The 24,709-nt window shown below is 41.7% G+C and overlaps 1 protein-coding gene across 9 annotated transcripts in view; it reads left to right on the forward strand.

The window, feature by feature from the left end:
* The window catches only part of LOC308394200 (inositol polyphosphate-4-phosphatase type I A-like), a 79,119-nt gene extending 54,410 nt beyond the window's left edge, over positions 1-24,709 (forward strand). For all 9 annotated transcript variants that reach the window (XM_080878409.1, XM_080878416.1, XM_080878413.1 and 6 more), the window contains 8 exons: positions 613-785; positions 3,344-3,467; positions 3,546-3,613; positions 4,369-4,568; positions 4,644-4,741; positions 4,851-4,963; positions 5,137-5,291; positions 24,217-24,709. In XM_080878409.1, coding sequence (XP_080734535.1) covers positions 613-785; positions 3,344-3,467; positions 3,546-3,613; positions 4,369-4,568; positions 4,644-4,741; positions 4,851-4,963; positions 5,137-5,291; positions 24,217-24,349 — 1,064 coding nt within the window. In that variant the 3' untranslated portion in view covers positions 24,350-24,709. The remainder of the gene's footprint in view (positions 1-612; positions 786-3,343; positions 3,468-3,545; positions 3,614-4,368; positions 4,569-4,643; positions 4,742-4,850; positions 4,964-5,136; positions 5,292-24,216) is intronic.

A 24,709-nucleotide genomic window follows, 5' to 3' on the forward strand; every position in this document is an offset into this window, starting at 1 on the left:
CCCCACATGTGCTCCTCTCACTCTACTCACTTTTCCAGACGGATTTTGATAAGAAGTCCAGGCAGAGATATTCCAATGTCTGGACTGAGTAAACTCCAACAAACCCTGAAATAGTTACAAAAACTCATTATTTATTTATTTATTTTAATAGCTACAGTGATTGACTCATTTTTAATACCTAAATCTGCCCTCAGTCCAAAAACCCCCCACAAATCAGTGTCACTGTTTTAGAATCTGCTGTGACTGCTCTAAATTTGCACCTTTTTCTTTACATAAAGACTGGGGTCTGTAACACTCAGCTCGTTTCCTATTTTTTAAGAACAAGCCTGACAGCAGGCTTTTGACTCAAACAGCTCTGTCAGATCTCTGCAAGTGTTTTTAGGTTCTTTCCAGCAGGATTTGTGGCTAGTCCTGTGGCTTCACCCTAAAAGATTTCAGTGTGTGTGTGCTTCTCCTTTCCCCATTGTCCCTCTTGTCTTTTTTTTCTGTTTCTGTCAAATTTAACAAGAAGTGGACTCTGAAAAACACAATCTTTGCTACTTGGTGTGGAAATTATTGGTTTGAAGGCATATTTGTGCTTGGTCTCTCATGGTTTATTTGCACTTGTTGCAGGCGAGTGGAGCGAGGCACTGTACCCTCTCCTTACCACGCTCACGGAGTGCGTTGCCATGATGAGCGACAAAGCCAAGAAGTCTATGGTCTTCCTGCTCATGCAGGACACCGCCCCGACGATAGCCATGGACGTGTCACTGCAGTACCGCCGCGACATTGTCTTCTGCCAAACGGTCAGCACGCAAACATCATCCAAGTGACTCAGACACACTCACCTACACATATTTCTGGTAATGTATGTCTGAGCTGATGTGTTTATCCTGGAGTGACTCAAAGTGAAGGAAAAGGCCAAGAAAAGTGTAAATATCGTAAAAGCAAGGAGTTCAGAGCTCTATGACTTTGTGGCTTTACGGTATTCATATGACTATTAAATGTCTGAGTAAAGAGTAAAGGCAAAGGGAGCACAGCAAGTAAGGATTTCACACTCCCACTCACCTGAGACTGCAGTTATAAAGAGGATATGATGCCAGATGTAGTCCTCAAAGTGGATCCCTCCTTCAGTATTTTTAGAGGCTCTTTGCGATTGTAGTTTTTGGCAAACCCTCTTGTCTAACTAACATCAGTTATATTTACCCAGCGGTGGATCCCTGCAGCTCTTAAATGAGCAGCTACAGGACTCAGACACTTCAAGTTAAACTCTAATCCAAGCATTAAGTAAAGAAGTAAGAATAGCATTTCATAATAGTCAGCTATAATCAGAGCTGAAATACTTACAAGTAATCAGTCAAGCATTTTCAAAGCATAAAGCTAAATATTCTAAAATTTCTTTTTGCGCCATTCAAGTGGTTTGAGTTTCATTGCTCCAAAGCAATGTTTAAAGACGGTGAGATCCTGTTTTCTGACATTGTTAATGCTTTGATTATAGTTCTCAGAAATGACCCACATGTGTTGAGAGTGGCCTTCCATCACTGGCACATCCATCGTTTTTCCCTATGCTACAGTCACACTCTGGGAAAACAGTGGTTGGAGGCCACTGCATGATCACAACCCCCACCATGCACATTGTGATCTTGTTTCCTCTGAAATTGTTGCTTCAAAGACGGGGACCAGGTCTGATAATACGGCGATTAACTGTGATAAAGCTGAGAAAATTTGAACTCTCTTGCCGTCTACATACACAGACATTCACATCAACTACTTACATTTGTAGATTTGACAGAGAAATTCAGAAATTCCTCCATTGGCACTCGGCAATTTTCACATAACCACGATACAACCAGTTTGCAACCACTTAAGTTCAGTCCTCTATTGTAAAAACACGTGTCCCAGAATTGCTGCGCTCATCTGTGCAGACTGATTGCAATATGTTGACAATCTGTCTGTGTTTATAAATTAGACAACAGTTATTTGCAGATCTTTATCATTCTGCCTCAGAGTGCTTGCAGTCGGTCTGAGTTGGACTGCAACTATTTGGAGACAGGTTGCCTCCCAGTAGGCAGTCGGATTTATTATTTTCCTTTCCTAGCTGTAGAGATGGCTGTCGTTTTGTTTTTACTATAGTGTGCTGGGCCATTAATGGCTCGTCCAGTTCTCAGAGGGGCTGGAGCGTATCCCAGCTATCATTGGCGCCATCACAGGCACCTAAGGCCAACGTAGAATCACTGGTCAGTCTAACATACTGGGGGTTATATTTACTCATCAAATAAAAATATCTTCCTGAGTTTGGGACTCTGCAGGCAGAATTTCAGACTCTGTTTCAACCATGCATTAAAGAGCATATTTAAGAGCACACAACTGCAAACTCAATAGTGATCCTCAGCCATTCAGGGTTTGTTGGGTGTATAACATTTCTGATCGTCTTCAGTCAGATCCGTGTGAAGTTAGCTTCTGGCAGTGTGAACTGAAAATCAGTTACATAAAACTTGTCAGTGCAGTCCTCAAAAGCGTGCGCCGCAACACGCTGAGCTGCACAAGGATGCACAGAAACCAACCGCATGAGTCCACTTACATAATGTGATAAGCAGCCAATCGGTGGTGTCTTGATGTGAAACCATATGTTGATTTGCATTCGAGAATATGATGCAGGTTTAAAAACCGACACTGCAGTCAGTGTCGGGTGTGTTAAAAATGAAAGTGTGATCTGAATTGTAAATTAAATGTAAGATTTTTGTGGTAATTACAGCTTAAATCATGTGTCGTTTAACATTTCAAGGAATCTGCAGTGAAAGTACTTTGAATTTGACTTTATTTAAACTGCACAGATTCACAGCAGCAGCAGGCATCAGTGACAACAGACACAGGCGATTAATGCCGAGCTCAGACTGCAGGATGTCTTTGTGTGTAGTGATGATCAGTGTGCTACACAGACAGCTATAGAGTCGTTTTGCTTCCTCATTGCTTTTTTGGTCAGGTTTATGGTTGAAAAACACTGTACTCATATTTGTCGACCTCACAGACGTCAGATTTCAGATGGGACATCAAATGCAGCTCAGTTTCATATTAAACACGAAAGGAACACTATAGCTCAGTCACACTAGAGCAACAGTTGCAAGGAGGAAAGGAGGAAAACTTCCCACTTTTGATTGTAAGCCACAGGTTGACTGGTGGGAGGCTGGCGTGGACCGGGGTTGCAAAGCAGCTTGCAGCAGTAGCTTTGGCTGATGATGGTGTCAGACCGCTGCTTTAAAAGTTTATAAAACTGAGCTTGGAAAACAACAAACTGACTCTTTCTTGTCTGACCTGCTGTTCGAGTTCATGTGTGTGTGTGTGTGTGTGTGTGTGTGTGTTACAGCTCACCGCTCTCATCTGCGGCTTCATTATCAAGCTGAGGAACTGTCTCCGTGACAACGGATTCCTGCGACAGCTCTACACCATCGGCCTACTTGCTCAGTTTGAGTCCCTGCTCAGCACCTACGGTACAAACACACTCAAAGCTTTTTCTAATCGCACACAGCTGCTTGAGCCTCTGATTTCCAGTGTGTGTGTGTCTGCAGGAGAGGAGCTCGCCATGCTGGAGGACATGAGCATCGGCATAATGGATCTACGCAACGTCACCTTTAAGGTGAAGCAGCATGCTAACTGTCTTTCCAGGCTGTAGAGCCACTCTACGAGGATAATATTAGGAGGCCAGAGGTCTGGGTGGAGCTGGCATGAAACGTGGAAACGGTCACATAGATTAGACCCACTCTGAAGACACGATTTGGAGTAAATGTACTGCAGAACTCAACTGAATGAGGATGTGTTTACTGACCTTTTTATTGTAGTTTTCCTGGCTTTGCATTAAAAAAGACATGAAAAGTTTTGTGTTAAACGTAAACAAGCAGAGTGAAGCTATAAAGTGCAAACATGGACTCTGTCCATTAAAACTGCACAAAAACAGTTTTTTATTTTGAAAGCTTTGGATTTTTTTGTCCCTTCCTGTGGGACAAAAAACGATACAATCTTTCCAGGGAGCTCAGAGTCTAACTCAGCTCTCTGTGAATGGTACTCATGGTCACTGGTCAGTCAAGAAGGATGAGGAAACGAGGAGGTGAATGTATGGTTATGGAGTCTGAAGAATTCGGTGTTACGACGTATCTTTAATACAAAAGTACAAATCCCTCTCTGATTGAGCTTGTGATCAAAGTTGAGTCAGTTTAATACTGAAGCTGAGGTTTGGTCTCTGCAGAGTTGAGGACATGCTCAAAAACTTGCAGCCTCGCTGGACGGGCTCTGTTAATTTTAATTGAGTATTTATTTTGCTTTTCAGGGGCACTTGGTTCACAATTTCCATCTAGGTATTAAAGCTGCGTATACATGTACCTTTGCTCCTTTAAGGTCACCCAAGCAACCGGCACCTCCACCCCCGAGATGCTGCCGATCATCACAGGTAACCGGGATGGCTTCAATGTCCGCATCCCGCTGCCGGGGCCCATGTTCGAAGCCCTGCCCCGAGAGATCCAGAGCGGCATGCTGCTGCGGGTGCAGCCGGTGCACTTCAACGTGGGAATCAACGAGCAGCAGACGTTGGCCGAGAAGTGAGTGAGCACGTCCGGGATTTACCACCACAGGTGTTTGAGATTGGAAAAAATATTGTTTTGTGTGTTTTTCAGGTTTGGAGACACATCCCTGCAGGAGAACATAAACTCTGAGAGTCTCTCCAGACTGAACTCGTACTACGAGCAGTTCAAAGAAGTCCTGCCGGAGGACTGTGAGTACACAGTTTTCACGTTTTTCCTTCTTTCTAACTTGCACCACAAACCATTAGTGTCGCAACTCCTGCTTTAACCCTTCTTTTTTCTGTTCTTATCTACTTTCAGGCCTCCCGAGGTCTCGCTCTCAGACGTGCCTTCCTGAACTGCTCAGGTTTCTCCGGCAGAATGTCAACGCCAGGAAAAACAAGAACGTAGACATCCTGTGGCAGGCTGCGGAGGTGACATTTGCGCTCTTTTACTCAGAATGTCCGACTGCTTTGTTAGCAACTTTTAATTCTCCAGTAGGATTTTACTGCATTATAAATTTTACAGCTGCTTTTCTCTGAAGATGTCAAAAACGAAATCATCAGCGGTGACTCACCTCTCCTCCCTGCTTGCCTCACCATCTCAGATCTGCCGGCGGCTGAACGGCGTTCGCTTCACCAGCTGCAAGAGCGCCAAAGACCGCACCGCCATGTCCATCACGCTGGAGCAGTGCCTGATCCTGCAGCATGAGCACGGCATGGCGCCGCAGGTCTTCACACAGGCCCTCGACTGCATGCGCAGGTAGGATGCCCTCACAGTGGCCGAATGGAAAAATGCACAGCTGCAAATCGCACCTGGGCAAAAAAAAAGACAACTTTTACTAAATAAATAACTTCTGTGCAGGGATGAAAAGATCAGGAGTTCATCAGTGTGCTACTTGGTAATCTGACTTTAACTGTTCTCCATGTAGTTTTAACCAATGGGAATACAGTAGGTGTTTAAATGGTGTGTTAGTGGTTACTTCTGTCCCACTTCAAATATGTGGATCCGTCTGCTGTGGGAAATAAGGGAGCAGTGTCTTACTTTTTCTTTTTTAAACTAGAAGATAATATATTTTATGGAGGCTTATTTTCACACTGAAAAACTTTTTTTTTTAAATATATTTTTGATAGTATTTTGTAATACAAGTCAAAATTTCTTGTCGAGAACTTGGTCATTTGAGAGGTATTCCAGGCATGTCCTATCAGGAGGAGGCCCCGAGGCACTTACAGGATTTGCTGGAGGGATTATGTCTCTCAGATGGCTTGGGAGCGACTCAGTTTCCCCTCCTGGATGAGGTGGATGACGTGGTCAGGGTGAGGAAAGTCCAGACGTCTCTGCTCAGACTGCTGCCTCCATGACCTCTGTCATGTGAAAGTACAGTTCGGGGGCCTCCTCCCAGTGGGACATGTCCGGAACACCTCACACAGGAGGCATCCTTGTCAGATGCCCGAACCACCTCAGCTGGCTCCTTTCGATGTGGAGCAGCAGCGGCTCTACTCCGAGCCCCTCCCGGATGGCTGAGCTTCTCACCCTGTCCAGCCACCCTTCGGAGGAAGCTCATTTCCGCCGCTTGTATCCGCGATCTCGTTCTTTCGGTCACTACCCACAGCTCGTGGCCATAGGTGAGGGTAGGGACGTAGATCGACCGGTAAATTGAGAGCTTCGCTTTTACACTCAGCTCCCTCTTCACCATGACGGACCGGTGCAGCAACTGCATCACTGCGGCCGCTGCACCAATCCGTCTGTCGATCTCCGGCTCCCTTCTCCCATCACTCGCGAACAAGACCCCGAGATACTTGAACTCCTCCACTTGTGGCAGGAACTAGGGCTGGGTATCGTCACTGATTTCTAGAATCGATTCAATTCCGATTCACAAGGTCCCGAATCGATTCGATCCACGATTCGATTCGATTTAAATCTGGGAAATTTTGACAGTCAGAAATATAATTCAGATCAGTACATTTACATATTTTTGTATCTATAAAAAGGAAGCTGACACTCGCAAGACTTTATCCAAGGTGTGAGCATCACAGCAGATGCCTTGTGTCAAAGTAGCTGAAGATAAAACACAGAAAAACATGAAGGTGATTTTCCTGGCCTGGGATTTTATAAAAATATTCTGCAGTACATCAAAAACGAAAGAAAACCATTAATTAATGAACATTACCTCTGACGTTACAGCGGTTTTATTAGAGACACGGCTAAGCATTTTGCATTTTGAATAATTTTAAAAAGTTTCAATTTGTTCAGTATTGAACAGCAGAAATGAGGTTTTCTTTTCGGAAGAATGTAAAAGGGAAAAAAACAGCGGCCGACAGCGCTGTAAGCAACAGTAGACTTGTGCGTAACAAGCAAGCGAATAATGAAGAAAGGGAAACTGTTCGAGAGAGAGAGGGGGGGGGGGGGGGGGGGGGGCGGGGGAGAGGGGGAGGGAGAGAGGGAGAAAGAGAGAGCTGCGCATCGCAATGGAAACAAAACAGTAAAAGAGTGAATTCATGACGATGTTTATGTGAAGCGTTTGGATCTTCTTTTGCTGCTGGTTCGGTCAATATTGTTTGGAGAGAGATAAAACTAACAGCTTTAGAATCAGCGCATAAAGGGCGTGAACACAAAGCGCGGACCCGGATCAGCGAGCTGTCGGCTTTCAGCCCTGACTGTGAGAAAGGCGACATCTAACTGATTCTGATCCGCGAGTCGCGCTGTGTGTTTAAGTCTATGTGCAGAATCCCTGTACCTGCTCTCATTTACTGTTTGGTGGTTCTTGAAATTTTGTGAGATGTCACCAGAGATTCTGGCATTTCGGACAAAATAAATTTATATTAAAAAATCAATTCAGGATTTTAATGAATCGATTTTACGTTATCCAAGCCAGAATCGATTTTAATCGATGAATCGATTATAAAAACCCACCCCTAGCAGGAACTCATCCCCGAAAACCGCATTGTTCCTCCTGTATCCGAGGTTCGACTAGCGGACGAACTCTCCTTTCCAGCACCCTGGCATAGACTTTCCCAGGGAGGCTGAGGAGTGTGATCCCCCTGTAGTTGAAACACACCCTCCGGTTCCCCTTCTTAAAGATGGGGACCACCACCCCGGTCTGCCAGTCCAGGGGTACTGCCCCTGATCTCCACGCAACATTGTAGAGGCGTGTCAACCAGTACAGCCCTACAACGTCCAGAGCCTTCAGGAGCTCGGGGCGGACCTCATCAACACCAGGGGCTCTGCCACCAAGGAGTTGTTTAACTGCCTCAGTTCCCGGAAATTGGCGGGTCATCCCCAGACTCTGCTTCCTCCTCGGAAGACGTGTCAGTGGGATTAAGGGAGGTCCTCGAAGTATTTCTTCCACCATCCGACAATTTTCTCAGTTGAATTCAGCAGCGCTCCGCCAGCACTATACACAGTGCAGGTAGAGCACTGCTTTCCCCTCCTAAGACGCCTGACAGTTTGCCAGAATCTCTTCAAGGCAGTCCGAAAGTCTTTTTCCATGGCCTCTCCAAACTCCTCCCACACCCGAGTTTTCACTTCAGCCACTGCCCGAGCCTCATTCCGCTTGACCTGTCGGTACCTGTCAACTGCCTCCGGAGTCCCACAGGCTAACCAAGCCCGATAGGACTCCTCCTTCAGCCTGGAGGCTGTTGAAATCTCCCAATTCTTTGAATCTTTGGGCTGAAGGAAGGACAATACTCGGTGTATAAATGCTCAATCAACAATCATTTATTTCCATACAATTCAACAATCAGAGCATTACAACGTCCGGACGGGAGAGATGCCTGCAGAGGGTCAACAGCATGTCTCAAAATGGTAGCAACTTTCACAGACTTTTATAGCTAGTAACAGCCCCCCTCCTTGTCATAAAAGCTGCATCTTCACATGTTTTTCTAATTCTTAGCGAGCCTGGCTCCTGACCTTGCCTCCCTGTCTTTCTGTGTGAAGTAGGAAGGGGGGTAAGGAATGTGGTTTTATCTCTTCTGCCCAGACACCTAGTCCCCTGCTTACAGCCTTCTTCACATGATTCAGCAATAAAACATTTCAAGAAAACAGTGTAAGACATTCACAGCTGATCAAGGATACAGAGTAATGCACACTTTATCTAATGAACTACAAAATGATTATGTTTCTTTTATTCAAGAGTATAATAAAGACTAAACTACATACATAGCACACCATCAGAACTAAAGGATAATATATGGCCTACAGCTGTTAACCTAATTTACTACATTGACTACTGGTCATAAAATGGCATATGTTTAACTACTAGTCTCAACAAGGCTCCCTTCACCTCTGTTGTCCACCATTTGGTTCGGGAATTACCACCACGACAGGCACCAACCACCTTGCGGCCACAGCTCAATGCAGCAGCTTCGGCAATGGAGATGCTGAACATGGTCCATTCGGACTCAATGTCCCCAGTCTCCCTTGGAATGCTGTTGAAGCTCTGCCGGAGGTGTGCGTTGAAGATCTCGCGGGCTGGGGCCTCTGCTAGGCATTCCCAGCACACCCTCACTACACGTTTAGGTGCACCGGGTCTGTCCAGCATCCTCCCCCCGCCACCTGATCCAACTCACCACCAAGTGGTGATCAGTTGACAGCTCAGCCCCTCTCTTTACCCGAGTGTCCAGAACATATGGTCGCAGGTCTGGTGATACGATTACAAAATCGATCATCGACCTGCAGCCTAGAGCGTCCTGGTGAAGAAAGTCCAGACGTCTCTGCTCAGACTGCTGCCTCCGTGACCTCTGTCTTGAATCTGTCATGCAGTAAGAAATGGCTGCGTGGAGCTCAGGCTTGTGAGGAAAAAAATATTTTTAAATTTCACGAAAATTGCTTTTTCAGGGGCGATAACAAGCTTCCATAATATTTGGTTGAGTCCTGTCAGAACATCAGCACAAACACTGTCAGCGGCTCCATTTCAGACTAGTGGAGGTGAAGTCTGCACGTCAAAGCAGCCAGTTTCAGCCGCATGCAGTTGTTGGTTAAAGAGACTGAAACCAGGCTGTCAACATGTTTATTTTTGCTGTAATGATGGACATTTTAGCATGGCAGTCTATGGTGACTGACTCGCTGTTGAAGTCAGCCTCAGGCAGACGTTTGAGGTACTTGGTCAGTTTAATTTTTCAGTCCTTGTTGGCACACGTCTGTAAGAGAAAAGAGATATATAATTTCCTTCTGCGTCCACACATCAGTGCATGTCAAAGTTTTCTTTTGTGCCAAAGTGCCTGAGTGATGCTTGTTAGTACCCCCCTCTACATGTATATTACAAACAGGAACCACAGACAAGCACATTTCTGACTTTCTCAAAATTCAGAAGGACAAATGTCCACTTTAAAATGTGGAGACATGGCTGATGTTACGCAGCTCTAGGGAAATACATCCACAGCTTCTCAGATTCAGTGTTTTACTTTATTGAATCTCTAAAATCAGTTTTGCCCATGTGTGGTTTGAAAACTCATCACCTGCTTCCTCTGCATAACGAGGCGAGCTAGAGGCTGTCTCGAAGGTGATGCTCGAATGAGTTAAGACTCAGTTGGTTACCTCACTTCACCGGCAGATTCCTCTCAAAGTTTATCAGTAACTTTTGATGCTTTTTAAACCTAAGAAGGACGCTTACATGGAGAAGAGAGCTACCCAACTGCTACTCAGTCCTTTTAATGGTTATGTCGAGTGTTTGTTGGTCTGTGTTCTTGTCTTGTCTGTCTAAACATCAGTTTGAATATCCGTCTACTTGTCTCAACTGTCTTTCCTTTATTTGTGTAACCAAAACACCTGCCATAGAGTTCCTTCACCCATCCTCATTTTATCGCTTCCAAAAACAATTTCTGCCTGTGTAAAAGAACTGGACTTCGTTTGCCTCTGTGTGTTTTTAAAAAATAAATAAATAAATAAAAATGATCAGGGTTGAAGTCAGGAACACCAGATAAAGGTAGAGATGGGGTGGAGGTGGGTTGCAAAGTGCCTTGCAGAAGCAAAAGTAGGCTACAAGAGCCTTAAAAAGAAGATTAGCCTGTAGAAACATTGGGCTTGACTTTGTGGCAAATGCTACTGTAAACTAACGCTGATTCAATACTTTATAAAGTCAAAAACCTAGGCTTTTCTTTTCCTTCATTTGCTTAAGATTTTTTTTTTGGATGAATTCACCCCACATTGTTAAGATAAGATAAGATAGAACTTTATTAATCCCTCGGGTGGGTTCCTCTGGGAAATTCGACTTCCAAAAAAAGCACAGCAACGACCGAAGTTACAGTTACAGAATTGTTTTATATATATATATATATATATATATATATATATATATATACACACACATACACATACACATACACACACACACACACACACACACACACACACACACACACACACACACATATAAATACAGAGACAAATATAAATAAAGTATACAAAGGGGATAAATAGAATAAATAGGAATAAAAATTAAAAATACAAGTGAATTGCACATTTCAAGTATTACTATGGATAGTGTTACTATGGGAACAATCATTCTCTGTTCATGACAGCAAATTAGGGTCACTGAAGGTAAAAAAAAAACTAAATAAATTAAAGGAAGTAGATAAATCAAAAAAGGGTCTGAGTGAGAGGAGTGAAAACTCAAACTTTTAGAGTTGAAAAACAGAGGCGCAGATACAGAGGTTTTCTCATACATTATTCATTTTTTGTGGTAAATTTGCTACTTTTTCCTCTGAAATTTGCCATTTTATTCATTTTCCACATTTATCTTGTATATGTTTGTAACTTTTCTTGGAAATCTGTCACTTTTCTCTCAAATTTCCCACTTATCTTGGTAAATTTACAACATTTATCACTTAAATGTATCCGTTAATGTAATTTAAATTTCTTGTGAAATAAGCATGTTGTTTGCGACCCTTTTTCTTGTAAATGTACATTTAACTCTTTAATTTGCCACTTTTTCTGGTAAATTTACTAGTTCATGTGATTTTCTTGTGAAATAGCCACATTTCTTTGCCATTTATTTGGCGCATTTATCTTTAACCTTAAAGTTTTTTTTCTTAAAAATTCTAACCACTCTCACTCAGCCCCCTTTAAAAGAAATGTTTTCATTTACAAAAAAACCCAGGAAACACGAGGGATGCTGGGAATTTGTATTCCTGAACGGAGCATTATTGATATTTATGTGATTTCCTGCTGGAGGACAGTCAGTTTTTCTCCTTTAAAAGCCTCTGAAAGTGTTTGTTACTTTCTCTGTCGACGGTTGTGTGACTTCCTGTTGTGAATATTTCTGTTAAAGATGGAAACACGCCTGTCTACAATAAAGTCCTGCAGATACTCGCATGATATGATGTCTCTTCACCTTTCTTCCTCTCCCCTTTTTCCTCTCCTCCTCCTCACCAGCCGACGTGCATGAAATCCGATCATTTTTAGAATTTGTTTTATTATGTTGGAGCTCAGAAGCATGCTAAACAATGCTTGGAGATATCGGCCCCCTTCACTCCCTCTTTTATCCCCAGCTATCTGCACTAAGTGGTTTAAAGTGGATGAAGTAAATGGATAAGACACCCTTATTGCATGTTACCTCTAATAGGACGCCATCTTTATCATTTATAGTCTGAAGTTCTTCCTTTAAGCTTTACTCCTTCAATAAAAGGGTGTTTTTTCCAGTCTTTTCCCTCCATCTGTCCCTCCTTCCTCCACCCATGTCTTAGAGTATATAAACATGGAGAGCCATTGGTGTGTTTTCTTACCTTCTTTCCCTTTCTTAATTTCTCTCTTTTCTCTCTCCTCCTCCTGTTTCCTCCTCCTCTTGTTTCCCGTTACATGATTGCTGTTTTGCTCCTGTGATTGGCTCATTTTTGCGGGGTTGTTGTGTTGTTGATTTCTACTCCGTCCGCCCATTTGTCGTCGCCTTGATATTATTGCTTTTATTTTGGTCTAAAATGCCTCCGGTCATTGTGGATGTGGCTTCTTCACTGTCACTCTGATTTTTTATTTTTTTTTGGTCACGTGTTAATTTGCCGTCGCACTTGTGTGCACTCACACTCCATCTGTTTATTTTGGCCTCCTCCTTCACCTTTCCTCCTCCCTTCTTGCAATTTCCTCCTTATTTCTTCTCCTTCCTCCTCCGTCCCTCTTCTTATCTTTATTTCCCCCTCTTTTCCTCCCTCCTTCCCCCTGCCTTGTTTGCTGCTTCACACAACCACCTCCTCCTCCTTCTCCTCTTCTTCCTCTTCCCGTCCCCGTGGCTTGGCAGCATTGGCACGAGGGAGGGGGTGATCCAGAAGAACCTGAGCGGCTTGCTGCCAGTGCGTGACTTCCGGCTGGACCCCAGCCTCATGTACTCCCTGCCCCTGCTGGCCCTCAGCCCCAACCTCCTGGTGGTGTGGATCTTCCTCAGCATGGCCTACTTCCTGGCCAAACTGCGCTGCAGCTGAGCGAGCAGCTCTACGCTGGAAGTGACCAAATGTCAAACGTACTGCGAGGGTGGGCGGGGACTCTCCACGCTGACTCCCCGGGGTGTTTCTGAAACTGTGCCACTGACCTGTGAGAGGGGTGTAATCAGCTCACACACACTGTCCCACCCTCACTAAGGGCTGTACGCGACTTACGTCCCACTTATCAGCAGCCACGCTTTGGGCTTTTTCTTTCTTTTCTATTCTTTAAACATCTTTTTCTTTTTTCTATTAAAAACCTGTCATAGCTCAGGGGTGTCAAACTCATCTTATTCGTGGGCCACTAACCCAATCCTATATGATCCTAACAGGACCAGAAGGCTAACCTCTTCCCACTCCCCTAAACCTCCAAATTGTTCTTAATGTAATGAATTGATCTGATTTATAAATCTGATAAACTCTCTGTGATATCTTGAACTCCTGAGACCCTGCATCATCATACAGGGATATATGGTAACATATTTACTCTTCATTCTTCTTAATAAAGTGTTTATCTTTTCAAAAAAACACAATGATTACTTTATTCTGGTGGGCTGTCAAAGAAATAGTGGAGTTACGATTAGGTCCAGCTAATCGTAAATCGCTAAGAAAAATTAAAAATGCATCCCTAACGAGAGCTCGGGTGTCCGGAGGTTAAGGACAGAGTACAACGAGAAGACGTCCTCAGTCTTGCAGGTCTAGCGACCCCTGCCTGTCAACCACCAATAGTTATGGAAAAATGTGCAGCACCCACTTTGGTGGGCCTTTTGAAATGTTCAGATGACATTTTTTTTGTCTCTATTACAAGTTTTACACCTTTCAGTTTCACTGCTGCTTAGTAAGCAGTTGCAGACAAGTTGTCTCACTTGCAAAATATGAGTGACTCCTGGCTATCCAGTAGCAGCTACAACAGTGACGTTTGTAGCGCAGCACCGTGTACGTCTTTGCAACCACTTGGCAACCTATTCAGTAATGCACATTTTTCCCTAGCAACCTGTGGTTGCCAGGGATTCACCAACTGGTTTCTAGTTCTGTGTGCCTGAGGTCTTACTGGCCTAGTTCTATCCCACTTGTTTGACACTCCTGATATATTAATTGTGTTGCCTACATTTGAGCGTGAGGCCACATGCCATGTTCACACTAAGCCTGCTGAATGTGAATTCTACATGAATCCATTCATGTGTTTTTTTAGGATGATATTCGTCCACGTGTACACGCTGAAATTACCCAGATTATTTCCTTCTCTTCTCTCTTTTTTTTTTTTTTTTTTTTTTTTTGTCCAGGATTAAGATAGCAGACACTGCTGTTTTAAACTCACGATTCACTTGTCACTACAGTCCAAAACGCTGCCACGTGATTAATCCTTTTTTTGGGCTTTTATGTGAAATACTAAATTTTAACCATTACGATGTCCTAAATCTCCAATTCTGTTTTCTTTACTGAGGTTTAACCAAACATGCATTTTTCTAAGACTTTACAGAAACTAACGCTGCAATTTTCAGATTCAGTGTATTTGAAAAAGCTCAGTTTTGTCCGCATGGACGGTATTTGCCAAAAAGAGGACTTTCAAAAAAAATTTGGCTGGCTCCGTGCGAACATGTAACACAAAGCCATTAAAAGACATTAAGATATTACCTTTAGTAACTCACAGGATTATCCACTTCCAGTACTGCCTAACGAGAGTGTATTACTTCTTTCTTAGTGTATAGCGCCCTCTGATGGACATATTTTGCTCCTTTGTGATGGTCAGTTAGTACTCTGCCTTACCCTTCACTGGTGGAAGGTAACAGTTTATTGTAAAGAGTATATAATGTGTATAAGGATAAGCAGATGATATCTAAACTTTGATTTCAGGAAAGACCCACAGTAGCAATCAGATGATTATTTTATTCATGATTTAAGCTCAGCGCAAACAGCTTATATCATCAAAACATTTTCTGGAACATTTGGTTTATCATTGTCTTCCATGTGCTTTTGCACTTGCCCCACACGCTAATGTGGAGGAACCTAAAGCTTTTATCTCGTGCCAAAATGAAGCAAGTACGCGCTTGCTTAGATATATATTTTTAAGGCAGCATTTGCTTGTTTTTGTTTCTTTTGGTCTTCCTGCTTCTTTATAGACGGTGGAAGCATTTTCCTGCTTCTGCCTGAGCTTTTGCACTTTCCAGCAGATCCGGGTCTGTCTCTGTCTTTGTTTAGATCCAGCCTATTGAAATGTTTATGTGAGGTAGTGTTAGGAATCACCTGATAGCCCTGTTTAATCAGAAAAAATGAACTGAACCCATTAACTGACCGTTTACTTGATGGACATTAAACACTTGTGCTGCTGATATGAAAACTATGCTTGTTCACATTCATTTAGCCTTAAACAAAAAGCCCCGTGACATGTGTGACCCGTTTTAAAAGAGGAGTTCACTGAGCAGGAATACTGCTCTGAACTGTGTCGACTAAATGCGTATTGGCACAAGTACAAGCAGTATTTCGAACTCCTAGCACACCCACAAAAATAAAAATAAAATCATAAAAGCTGAAATATTGTCGCTAGTAGATGGAACAATCTAACAGTCTTATATTGAGTGTAGAGTGTGCCAAAATAAGTAACATCAATGTGAAAGCTGTTATTTTTTACGTTCAAACCAGTGTTAAAAAATAGATGTGGAAAAAAATATTTAGTTAACTGGAATAAAATGAACAACTAGACTTTTGAAAAAGAAAACTACTTGAAATGATGCAACCACATAGCTGCCTTAAAATAAATAACAATACACTGGAAATGTCTTTGCAGTTAATTTGGTCTTAATTTAAGTCTAAATATGATAAATGTCTGCTGTAAAAGTTAGCAAAATAAAAATAACTACAACTAATGTAAACTAAAAAAAACTTTGAGTTTCTCTTTAATTAATTCCTTATTAAAATTAAAGCTGCCCTGCTTAGTAGATTCAATGTCGAAATGCTCATTTAGTAGTGATGGCGATACTGAAATATCGATTCCTCCGATACCAGTCATTTATTTTCTAGAATCGATTCTCGTATTAAAATATCGATATTTTAGTAATTTAGGGTAAATTTGTAGTTTATCATTAACAGGAACACAGTGGAAATAAACTATATCATTCGGATTGTCTACATTGGAAGGAACTACTTCCTCTTCTGCCTTTCATAGGTAGGTATGTAGGTATGTTCAGGCCTATACTTTAGTGGCACAATTTACTGTCTTTGAGTCCAGTGTTTTGTATTTGCATTGCACAGCTTTACTGTTTTACTTTTCTCCTGCTGCTCTTTAGTGTCAGCTGTTTCCCCCATGAGCTGGTGGAGACCAAAAATGGAGCAAAAACTTTGATTTATCAGGTAGTCACAGTATTAGCTCCTCTTCTTTTTCTTCCTCCTAGCGTTATTCCCACTCTGCGGGGTCTGCTTTTCTGCAAAGCCGCCTCCATTTGGCACGGCCAAGGGCGTCGTTCAGGTTGGCGCTGATATTCTTCACGTTGCCTTTAATTTGGTCCATCCATCGCCTTTTTGGTCTGCCCCTTGGTCGCCGTCGCAGTGCTGTTCTTGCCACAGAGTTTTAATCACTTCTGACCACATGCCCATACCATCGCAATTGCACTCCTTGCATCTTCTCTGTGATTGGTGCAATACCCAGCCGCTTCCGGATGTCGATGTTCGTGACGTGGTCCTATTGTGTCAGGCCCAGGCACCATCGCAGCATCCGCATTTCCATTGTGTTAAGGGCCTGTTCGTGCTTTGCGGTGGCTGGCCAACACTCTGATCCATAAAGGGCCACAGGGCGCACTACACTCTTGTAGATCTTTGACTTGAGGTGGTCGGGCATTCATCGGTCGCACAGGACACCAGTGACTTGACGCCACTTCATCCAGGCCTCATTAATCCTGGCTCGTACGTCTGGCAGGATGTCGCCGTCATCGCCATCACAGTATTATCTCCTAATGCTAGTAATATTTATTAAAAGAATCACATATTTAACTAAAAGCAACCTTTTGAATTGTACCCCTTTGATCAGTTAAAATTCAAGTCAGACTACACAGCAATAATATGACCCATAATTAACCAGAATACTTTTAATTATCTTTTACTGTCTTTACTGCCAAAACAAAAAAAGTCCTGTAGCCTGGATTTGCTCATTATCATTAAAGTGACCCTCTCAAGTTTAAAGTTTAGGCATGAGTGGCTGTTTTGTCATTCTTTTATCTCTTCATGGACTCAGGTTTTTCCAGTCTGGCTGAGTGTTATTTATGGGTTCAGTTCATTTATAAGACACCGTCACATCCTGGTGTTCACCTGCCCAGAGGCTGAGACTGGCCAGCGATGGCACTCTTCAAACACTTTAATTGGTCCCAGTGTGCCAAAATAGATGCAGTAAGTCAGCGATTTCGACCCACATCTGCTCTGCAGCTTTCAGGACAATGCAGTCGAGATCAGCTCTGTCTCACCGACTGACAGAACTGATCTCTGCGTACTTCAGGATGCAGCTTGTAACTGGAATGTATGATTGTAGGATATTCAGGGGAAATGTGTTTGCATTGCTGCAGCTTGTGAACCCTTTAGAGCATTTATCTGTACCAGCCGATATGTTTACATGAGCTTTATAGAGACAGTAGAGTGTTTGATGAGTAATGTGAGGTGTTAAGATGCAAAGAGTTTAGGCTATTAAAGATGGGATGTCTGCATTCATTTTGGCTTATGCATCCTAGAAACAAGGGACCAATACACAATGCAGTGTGTGTCCCTCTTGTTTCAGGCATTCTTGTGTCAAATAAAGATCCCAGTGTGATGATTTCTGTTAGCTGATTAACTGTTGTTTCTAGTCTTACCTTGCCAACAGTCCAGAACCCAAAGATAATTTGCTTACTAACATATTTTAAAAATAGCAAATTTACCATTAAAAACGCAAATATTTGGCATTCATGTTTAATAAATGGCTAAAATAATAAAAATACATGCCAACTAATTAAGCCACTGGATCATCAGTTAATCATCTTCTTGATTTTATCTAACTTTATGCACTTTTAATAGAGCTTCCTATAAGAATGTTGTTTTGATGTTTGATATGCCCACTGCTAATTATATCATTGTATTATTATGAAGAGCCTTATTTCCCAGTTACTAACTCCATGGCTTCCATGATATTTTGGTTATATTGAGAATGAAGTAAACGGGACCTACTTTGCTTTTTTTTTCTTATTTAGTGCACGGCAGCACGGTGGCACGGTGGTTAGCACTGTTGCCGCACAGCAAGAAGGTCCTGAGTTCAATTCCAACATCAGGCCGGGGTCTTTCTGTGTGGAGTTTGCATGTTCTCCCCGTGTTTGCGTGGGTTCTCTCCGGGTACTCCGGCTTCCTCCCACCGTCCAAAGACATGCAGCTTGTGGGGATAGGTTAATTGGATAATCCAAATTGCCACTAGGTGTGAATGTGCAAGTGAATGTGAGTGCGAATGGTTGTCTGTCCCTGTGTGTTGGCCCTGCGACAGACTGGCGACCTGTCCAGGGTGTACCCCGCCTTTCGCCCTATGACAGCTGGGATAGGCTCCAGCGCCCCCCGCGACCCTGAAAAGGATAAGCGGAAGCGAATGGATGGATGGATGGATAGTTTTAAATATATATAGCCCCTTTTCCATTAGTGCCTACTCGTGTTGTCTCGCTACTATTTACTGGGTTTTCCATTAGGTGATAGTACCTGGTACCAGGTACTGGGTTTTTTTGGGGGGGGTTTTTAGCACCTACTCGCTCAGGGTTCCAAGTGATCCAGGGCGATCTAAAAATGTGACATCAACAGACTGCATGCCACCTATTGGCTCGTCAGTGACGTCACTCCATGAGTCATTAGAGCGTCTCCCTCAGGAAAATCAAAACTGCCACTTTTAAAACCCGGCAACAAGGAAAATGGGTTCAAAAAGCAACGCTGTGGTCCCAGAGTCTGGAAAAAAGCCACAGACCAAGCAGGAGGTATATCGTTGCCTCGACGTCCACCTTTGTGGTTCTTATCCTGTGAAGAGTGCTATATAAATAAAGTAAAGTAGGTGGTACTCGATTGTAATGGGGGGAAAATGATTTGAGGCAAGTCGTGCTGTTTTGAGCTGAGACGAACCGAATAGGTACTAATGGAAAAAGGGCTTTTGTGACAGGAAATTCATATTAAATGGAATTCTTATTAAAAAACTTTCACACAGGAGAAAAACTTCGGTGAAAATAGTCTAGTAGGCACTAACAGTACAGCTCGCAAAGCATTCAGTGCTACCCCTCAGCAGGCTTCCCGATACTGGCCTATTCAAAGAAAGTAGACTTTCAGGTGAGGGTGCTCTTAGGTCTCAATCACGCAGGCTTAGAGAACAGTTGCCAATGCCTGGTAACCACAGTTCACTAGGGAAAAATTAGGGTTCCCTAACTAACTGCGAGTGCTTGTCGGCAGTCGCAAGTGGAAATTGATTGTTAACCCTGTTCATGCAGTCATACTGATGGCTAGTTACCCCCTAATTGGAAGGGGAAAGGGTGTATTCTCTAACCAGTTGGTGATTGATTGCTGGGGGTTGCTTGTTGTTGCTAGGTTGTAAAGTATATGGTGCCCTACCGAAAACCTCCTTGTCATTGCTTTGGTTCTGAGCAGATTGTAACTTTTCATGTTTCATTCAAACCAGAAACTCAGAAAATTTGCCTTCAAAGTAAAAGTTGTTGGTTTCAGTTTTAAAACTACAGTTGCACTAGGGATAAGGTTACAGACTGTAGCACAACCAAAATTATGACAACTGTTGGCATTGAACTTGCAGTGGCTAGTTGAAGACTGGGAAGCTACATCCAGATGAACAGAGTCAGCTGTCTGGACTTTTCTTACCTGGATAACTGAGCGCGGAACGAGGACAGACCAAAGCAATCGCAGAGAGGATTTTGTTGCAGCTGACTTCATGCAATGATAGCCAGCAACCTCATCAAATATGTCAAGAAATAGATGATTTTCCTTTGAAACCTGTCAGGGGTTGCTGACCAGTCTCTAGGCCTGTGTGACTGTAGCCTTAAAGAGAAAGTTAGGGACAGAAGATAAACTGAGGGACCTCTGTGAAATATTAAGTATATCTGAACTGTGAGCCATCCATAGCTACTCTAATACAGTGCGCCAATAAAATCATAGAGCTGGAAACAAGCATAGTAGGTCCTCTTTAACAATGTATGTGGAAACTGTGTTAGAAACCAGAAGCACTTGGATTGTTTTACATATTGGAAATCTATAATGTAAAAATCAATATCTTTGCTTGTAAAGCTAACCATCAGCATCGGTCGCCTCCCTAGAGTTCAGAGGCTCTGCCTCATTAAGATCGACCCAGTATGGAAATGGATCAGACTAAAATAGCTTCCTTTGGGGAGCTTACCCATGCTGATGACCTCTAAGCAGTCACATACTACAGTAAAATGATCCTTCCTGTATTGAGAAATGTTTTGTGTCACAGGAAATGCAGTATACGTGTAGTAATTTCAGTAAAATATCAGTCTTGTGCTTTATATTAAAAGAATAATATTAAATTTGGGGATTTACTTCCTGGAAGGTTAGTGAGACGATTGGTACCATTTTTAATAAAGCGGCTAGTTAGCTTAATTTAGCTAATCTTATAAAACTAAAAGTTGTTTTTATTCTTTAAATATTTAACAATCTTACATTGTTAATGTAATTACAGTTAGGATACTGTGTAAAATGTGAATATAGACAGAATACAATGATTTGTAAATCTCACATTGATATTTTATTCACAGTACAACAGAGAAAACATACAAAGTTTAAACTGAGAAATAAAAATATTAGCTTAAATTGAATTTGATGGTAGCAACATGACACAGGGCAGTGTTTACTGCTGTGCAGCATCCCCTCTGCTTTAGCAGTCTATAAATATCTGTAAACTGAGGAAACTAACTTTTAGACTTTTGGGAGAGTCCATTTACTTCTGAGAAACTCTGCCCGTCTATAATGGTACATTTTCTCAGTTTAAACATATTTTTCCTATGTAAAGAAAATGGGAGTTTATGAGATTTGTAAGTCATCATATGTTTTTATTTACATTTTATGTTGTGTCCTAACTTTTTTGCTCATAAAGGAAAGGGCCTTTAGTCTTTAAAGCTGCTGGTTGGTGGATTTTGTTTCTTTTGAACTCAGCCAGGCTAGCATTTTATTCCTTTTTACCCATTTTGTCTATTAGCTGTAAGCTAGCTTAATGTTTTAAAGTAAGACTAAAAATAAAGCTGGGTAAAAGGCTTTGTGAAAAGCTACAAAAGGTATTTTGAAAATCCACCAGCACCCTTAAAGCTCTTTTTTTTTAAAATCTTTAATTAATATAAAATATGTTTTTTGTTTTTTTTTTATCAACAATATAGCTAACTAAAGCTAACTATCTGCTGGCGGAAGCTTAGCATGCTAATGTGAGTGTGGGGTCAACTTTTTTTTTCTTTTTTTTTAAGCTCAAATCCAGCAACAATGCAACTACAAATTGTCTCAATTTAAGTGATTATACGCAGCTTTTGAGGTTTTTAGCATTAGTTTTAAGGTTATTGCTTTCTTATCATCTGTTGAACTACCTCTGTGAGCTTAGCATTTATTCAAAAATAAAATAATATCAAAACTTATCATCGCTGAGCAGTAGGAATGTAAGTATTATTGGGAAATGGTAAAAAGTTGTGGAAGTTTGATCAAGACTAAATGCCAGTGAGGGATAGTGGTTTCAGATACTTTGAACATTGAGTCCCACTATACCTGCAGGTGTAACTACCCTAAAGTGCTTCCTACAAAATTAATCTAATGTTATATTATCCACCTGAAGAGAAAACATCAGTTTGCCTTTTCCTTTGCTTTATTTATTTATTTATTTTTAGGAAATCAGATATATCAGAAAATATATTTGTACTGCTGTAGATAAACTATATTTAAATGCCTGTATTGCCAAAATGCTTTATTTATCATATTGTTGTCTGCTATATGTATACATATATATATAGTCTGCGGTTATTCCAAAGTAGAGTGTGTATATATTGATTATTATAATGCTTGTGCCATAACTGTCACGCTGTCATTACTCTTGGTCACAGCTGAACATGACTGTTGTTGAGTTCCCTGTAATATGCATATTTATATGTATTTTGTTGTGTTGTGACTGTTAGCTGTGGATTTGATTGCTTCTCTGTTTGCAGGTGTTTTCAAACCTCGTTTTGACGGACTTGCACTGGTTTTGTGGCTCTCTTGTTGTTTAAGTTAGCAAACAGCAGGAAATCATGGTACCAGATTTTCTGTTCTTGTTCACGTCCAAAGGCTTTTTATCTCGCTGAGTATCGCGAACCCCAGAAAACCTCCCCTTTTCCTGCTCAAATAAATGCTTCCTGCATCCACCTGCAGAATGTAAACCGTGTGATATTTTATAGTCTTTAAAGTTTTGCACTCTCATCTTATTCTAACCTGCTTTAACGTGTCAGGTTCTACCTGGCTATCCTTGAACATGCTTCAGCTGTGCTCTGAATAAAGAGACAAATGTGATTATCCAGCTGGTAGCAGACAATTTGGAGGTCGTTTATCTATTTATTCATGTGTTTGTCAGTCCATGTGTCATAATGTGCATTTGTTGTGTCTATGAATGGATTTTGTTTTTTTTTTTAATTCGGCAGCAGTCATGCTGTTTATCAGGTTAAGAAACATGTTTTGGGCTGCTGCCTTAGTGGTGACTGGCTTGTGACCCCCCCTGAGGATGAGTGTCTCTCCTCCTGGTCTCAAACCAGAGATCTTTAAGGCGTGGGGGAACTCCAGGCCTGAAGGGCCGGTGTCCTGCAGGTTTTAGATGTCCTTCATCCAAAACAGCTGATTCAAATGGCTAAATGACCTCCTCAACATGTCTTGAAGTTCTCCAGAGGGCTGGTAACAAACTAATCATTTGATTCAGATGGGTTGACCTAGGGTGATATCTAAAACCTGCAGGACACCGGCCCTTGAGGCCTGGAGTTCCACCGTGCCTGCTTTAAAATATGACTGCTTCACCTGAGCCTTTCTAGAGTAAATTTGAAAGAGTGTAAACTTACTGACCTCTGCTGGTCATAAGCAGGAATTGCTATTGTGAAATAATCCATAGGCTTTTTTTATTTATTTATTTATTTATATAATAAAAAATACTTTTTTTTTTTAACCCTTGAACCCTAATGTGCTTTTTTTTTGTCACTAACATTGGGCCTATTTTACTTGATATACTGTTAAAACATACTTAACATCAACAGTACTCTCCTTTCTCTACGTAACCTCTATGCAACGTCTCAAAACAAAATAAAGGAATCATGGCGGGACCCTCCAGGCTCTAATGCACCGCAATGAAAATCACGTAGCTAATATCACGTTGGTGAAAATTACCTGACGTTAGTGTTCTCGGGTTGAGACAGATGCTTTTTTTTGTTTTGTTTTGTTTTGTTTTGTTGAACGTTTTTAAATTAAAGTTTCAGTCTTATTTTCTGTCATTTGTACTAACATTACATTTAGTGATCTGACTGCCTGTCTGCATGGTAGATTAGATTGATATAAAGATTAGATATAAAACCTGTAAAACATGTTTTCATCCATTGTCTCCATCCTGCATTCTTTCTACTCCTGTGCCTATAAAAATCAGTCATTCTACAGACATCTGTGACAAAATTGACCCTGCTTCTCATTCAATCTCCTGCTTCATAATCACAAAACTATCAGAAATGTGTTCACTGGTCTCTAGTTTTGAGTCTTACTGAATATAATGTGATTTAAATTTATTTTTTTTTATTTTGGTTCCATTTGAAGTGAAATCGACCACACAGTGAGCACTTCTCAGTCACATTCACACCTTATGTGGACAGCTCTGGTTTAAAAAAAAAAAAATAAGGCTGAGGAGTCACAGCATCACAACAACTAAAGTTACCTTTAATTTTCATGGTAACCAGGAGAAATAATAGAATAGATTTTTATAATATTTTAACTTTGTTTAATATTTAAATCCATTTCCTTTTGAAAATAGTGTTAGTTTTACAAGTTCACAAAATTGAGTTTATCCCAGAATTTCAATCCATCAACAAGAGTTTCCCTTTGACTTCATATGAAGAGACGTGTGTCCTCTAACAGAACTCTTAGTCCTTTGCACTCATGGTTGAATGATCATTTTCATCTTTTCTTCTCATCATGTGCACAAGTCATCATTTCTGCTTTTTTTTTTTTTTCCTTTTGCTCTCATTCTGCCTGTGAACGCCCTCTCTCCCCTCTGTCTCCTCCTCCTCCTGTCTCCTCAGCGAGGGCTGTAGGCGAGAAAACACTGTGAAGAACGTCGGATGCCGAAAGTACGCGTTTAACTCGCTGCAGCTCAAGGCCTTCCCCAGACACTACCGACCGCCCGACGGCACCTTTGGCAAAGTGGAGACCTGACTGGAGGAGATCAGAGGACTGCTATGCGATCAAACTGAGTACAGTGAAGATACTGTGATGAGAGACTGTATAATTTCACCATCATGTGGCCTGGTTCCTGCTGTAGAGGTTTTAGATTAGATTATCGTGGAGGTAGACTGAGTGACTGAATGTCACACTAACAAACAGTAGCTCCGTCCTGAAAAATAAAGACGAAAAACCACCTTAGTGGAATGACTGTTTTTAGGTACTGTACACATTGCTTAGAAATGTTTTTATTTTTTATTATAGAAAAGCACTGCCTCACTTCCACTTCCAGTACTGATGTAATCGATATGAAGGATGCATAATTTCTGTTCTACAATAAAGATGAAGAATATC

The sequence above is a fragment of the Rhamphochromis sp. 'chilingali' genome (genome assembly GCF_963969265.1).
Source record: "Rhamphochromis sp. 'chilingali' genome assembly, chromosome: 3".
NCBI classification, from domain to species: domain Eukaryota; kingdom Metazoa; phylum Chordata; class Actinopteri; order Cichliformes; family Cichlidae; genus Rhamphochromis; species Rhamphochromis sp. 'chilingali'.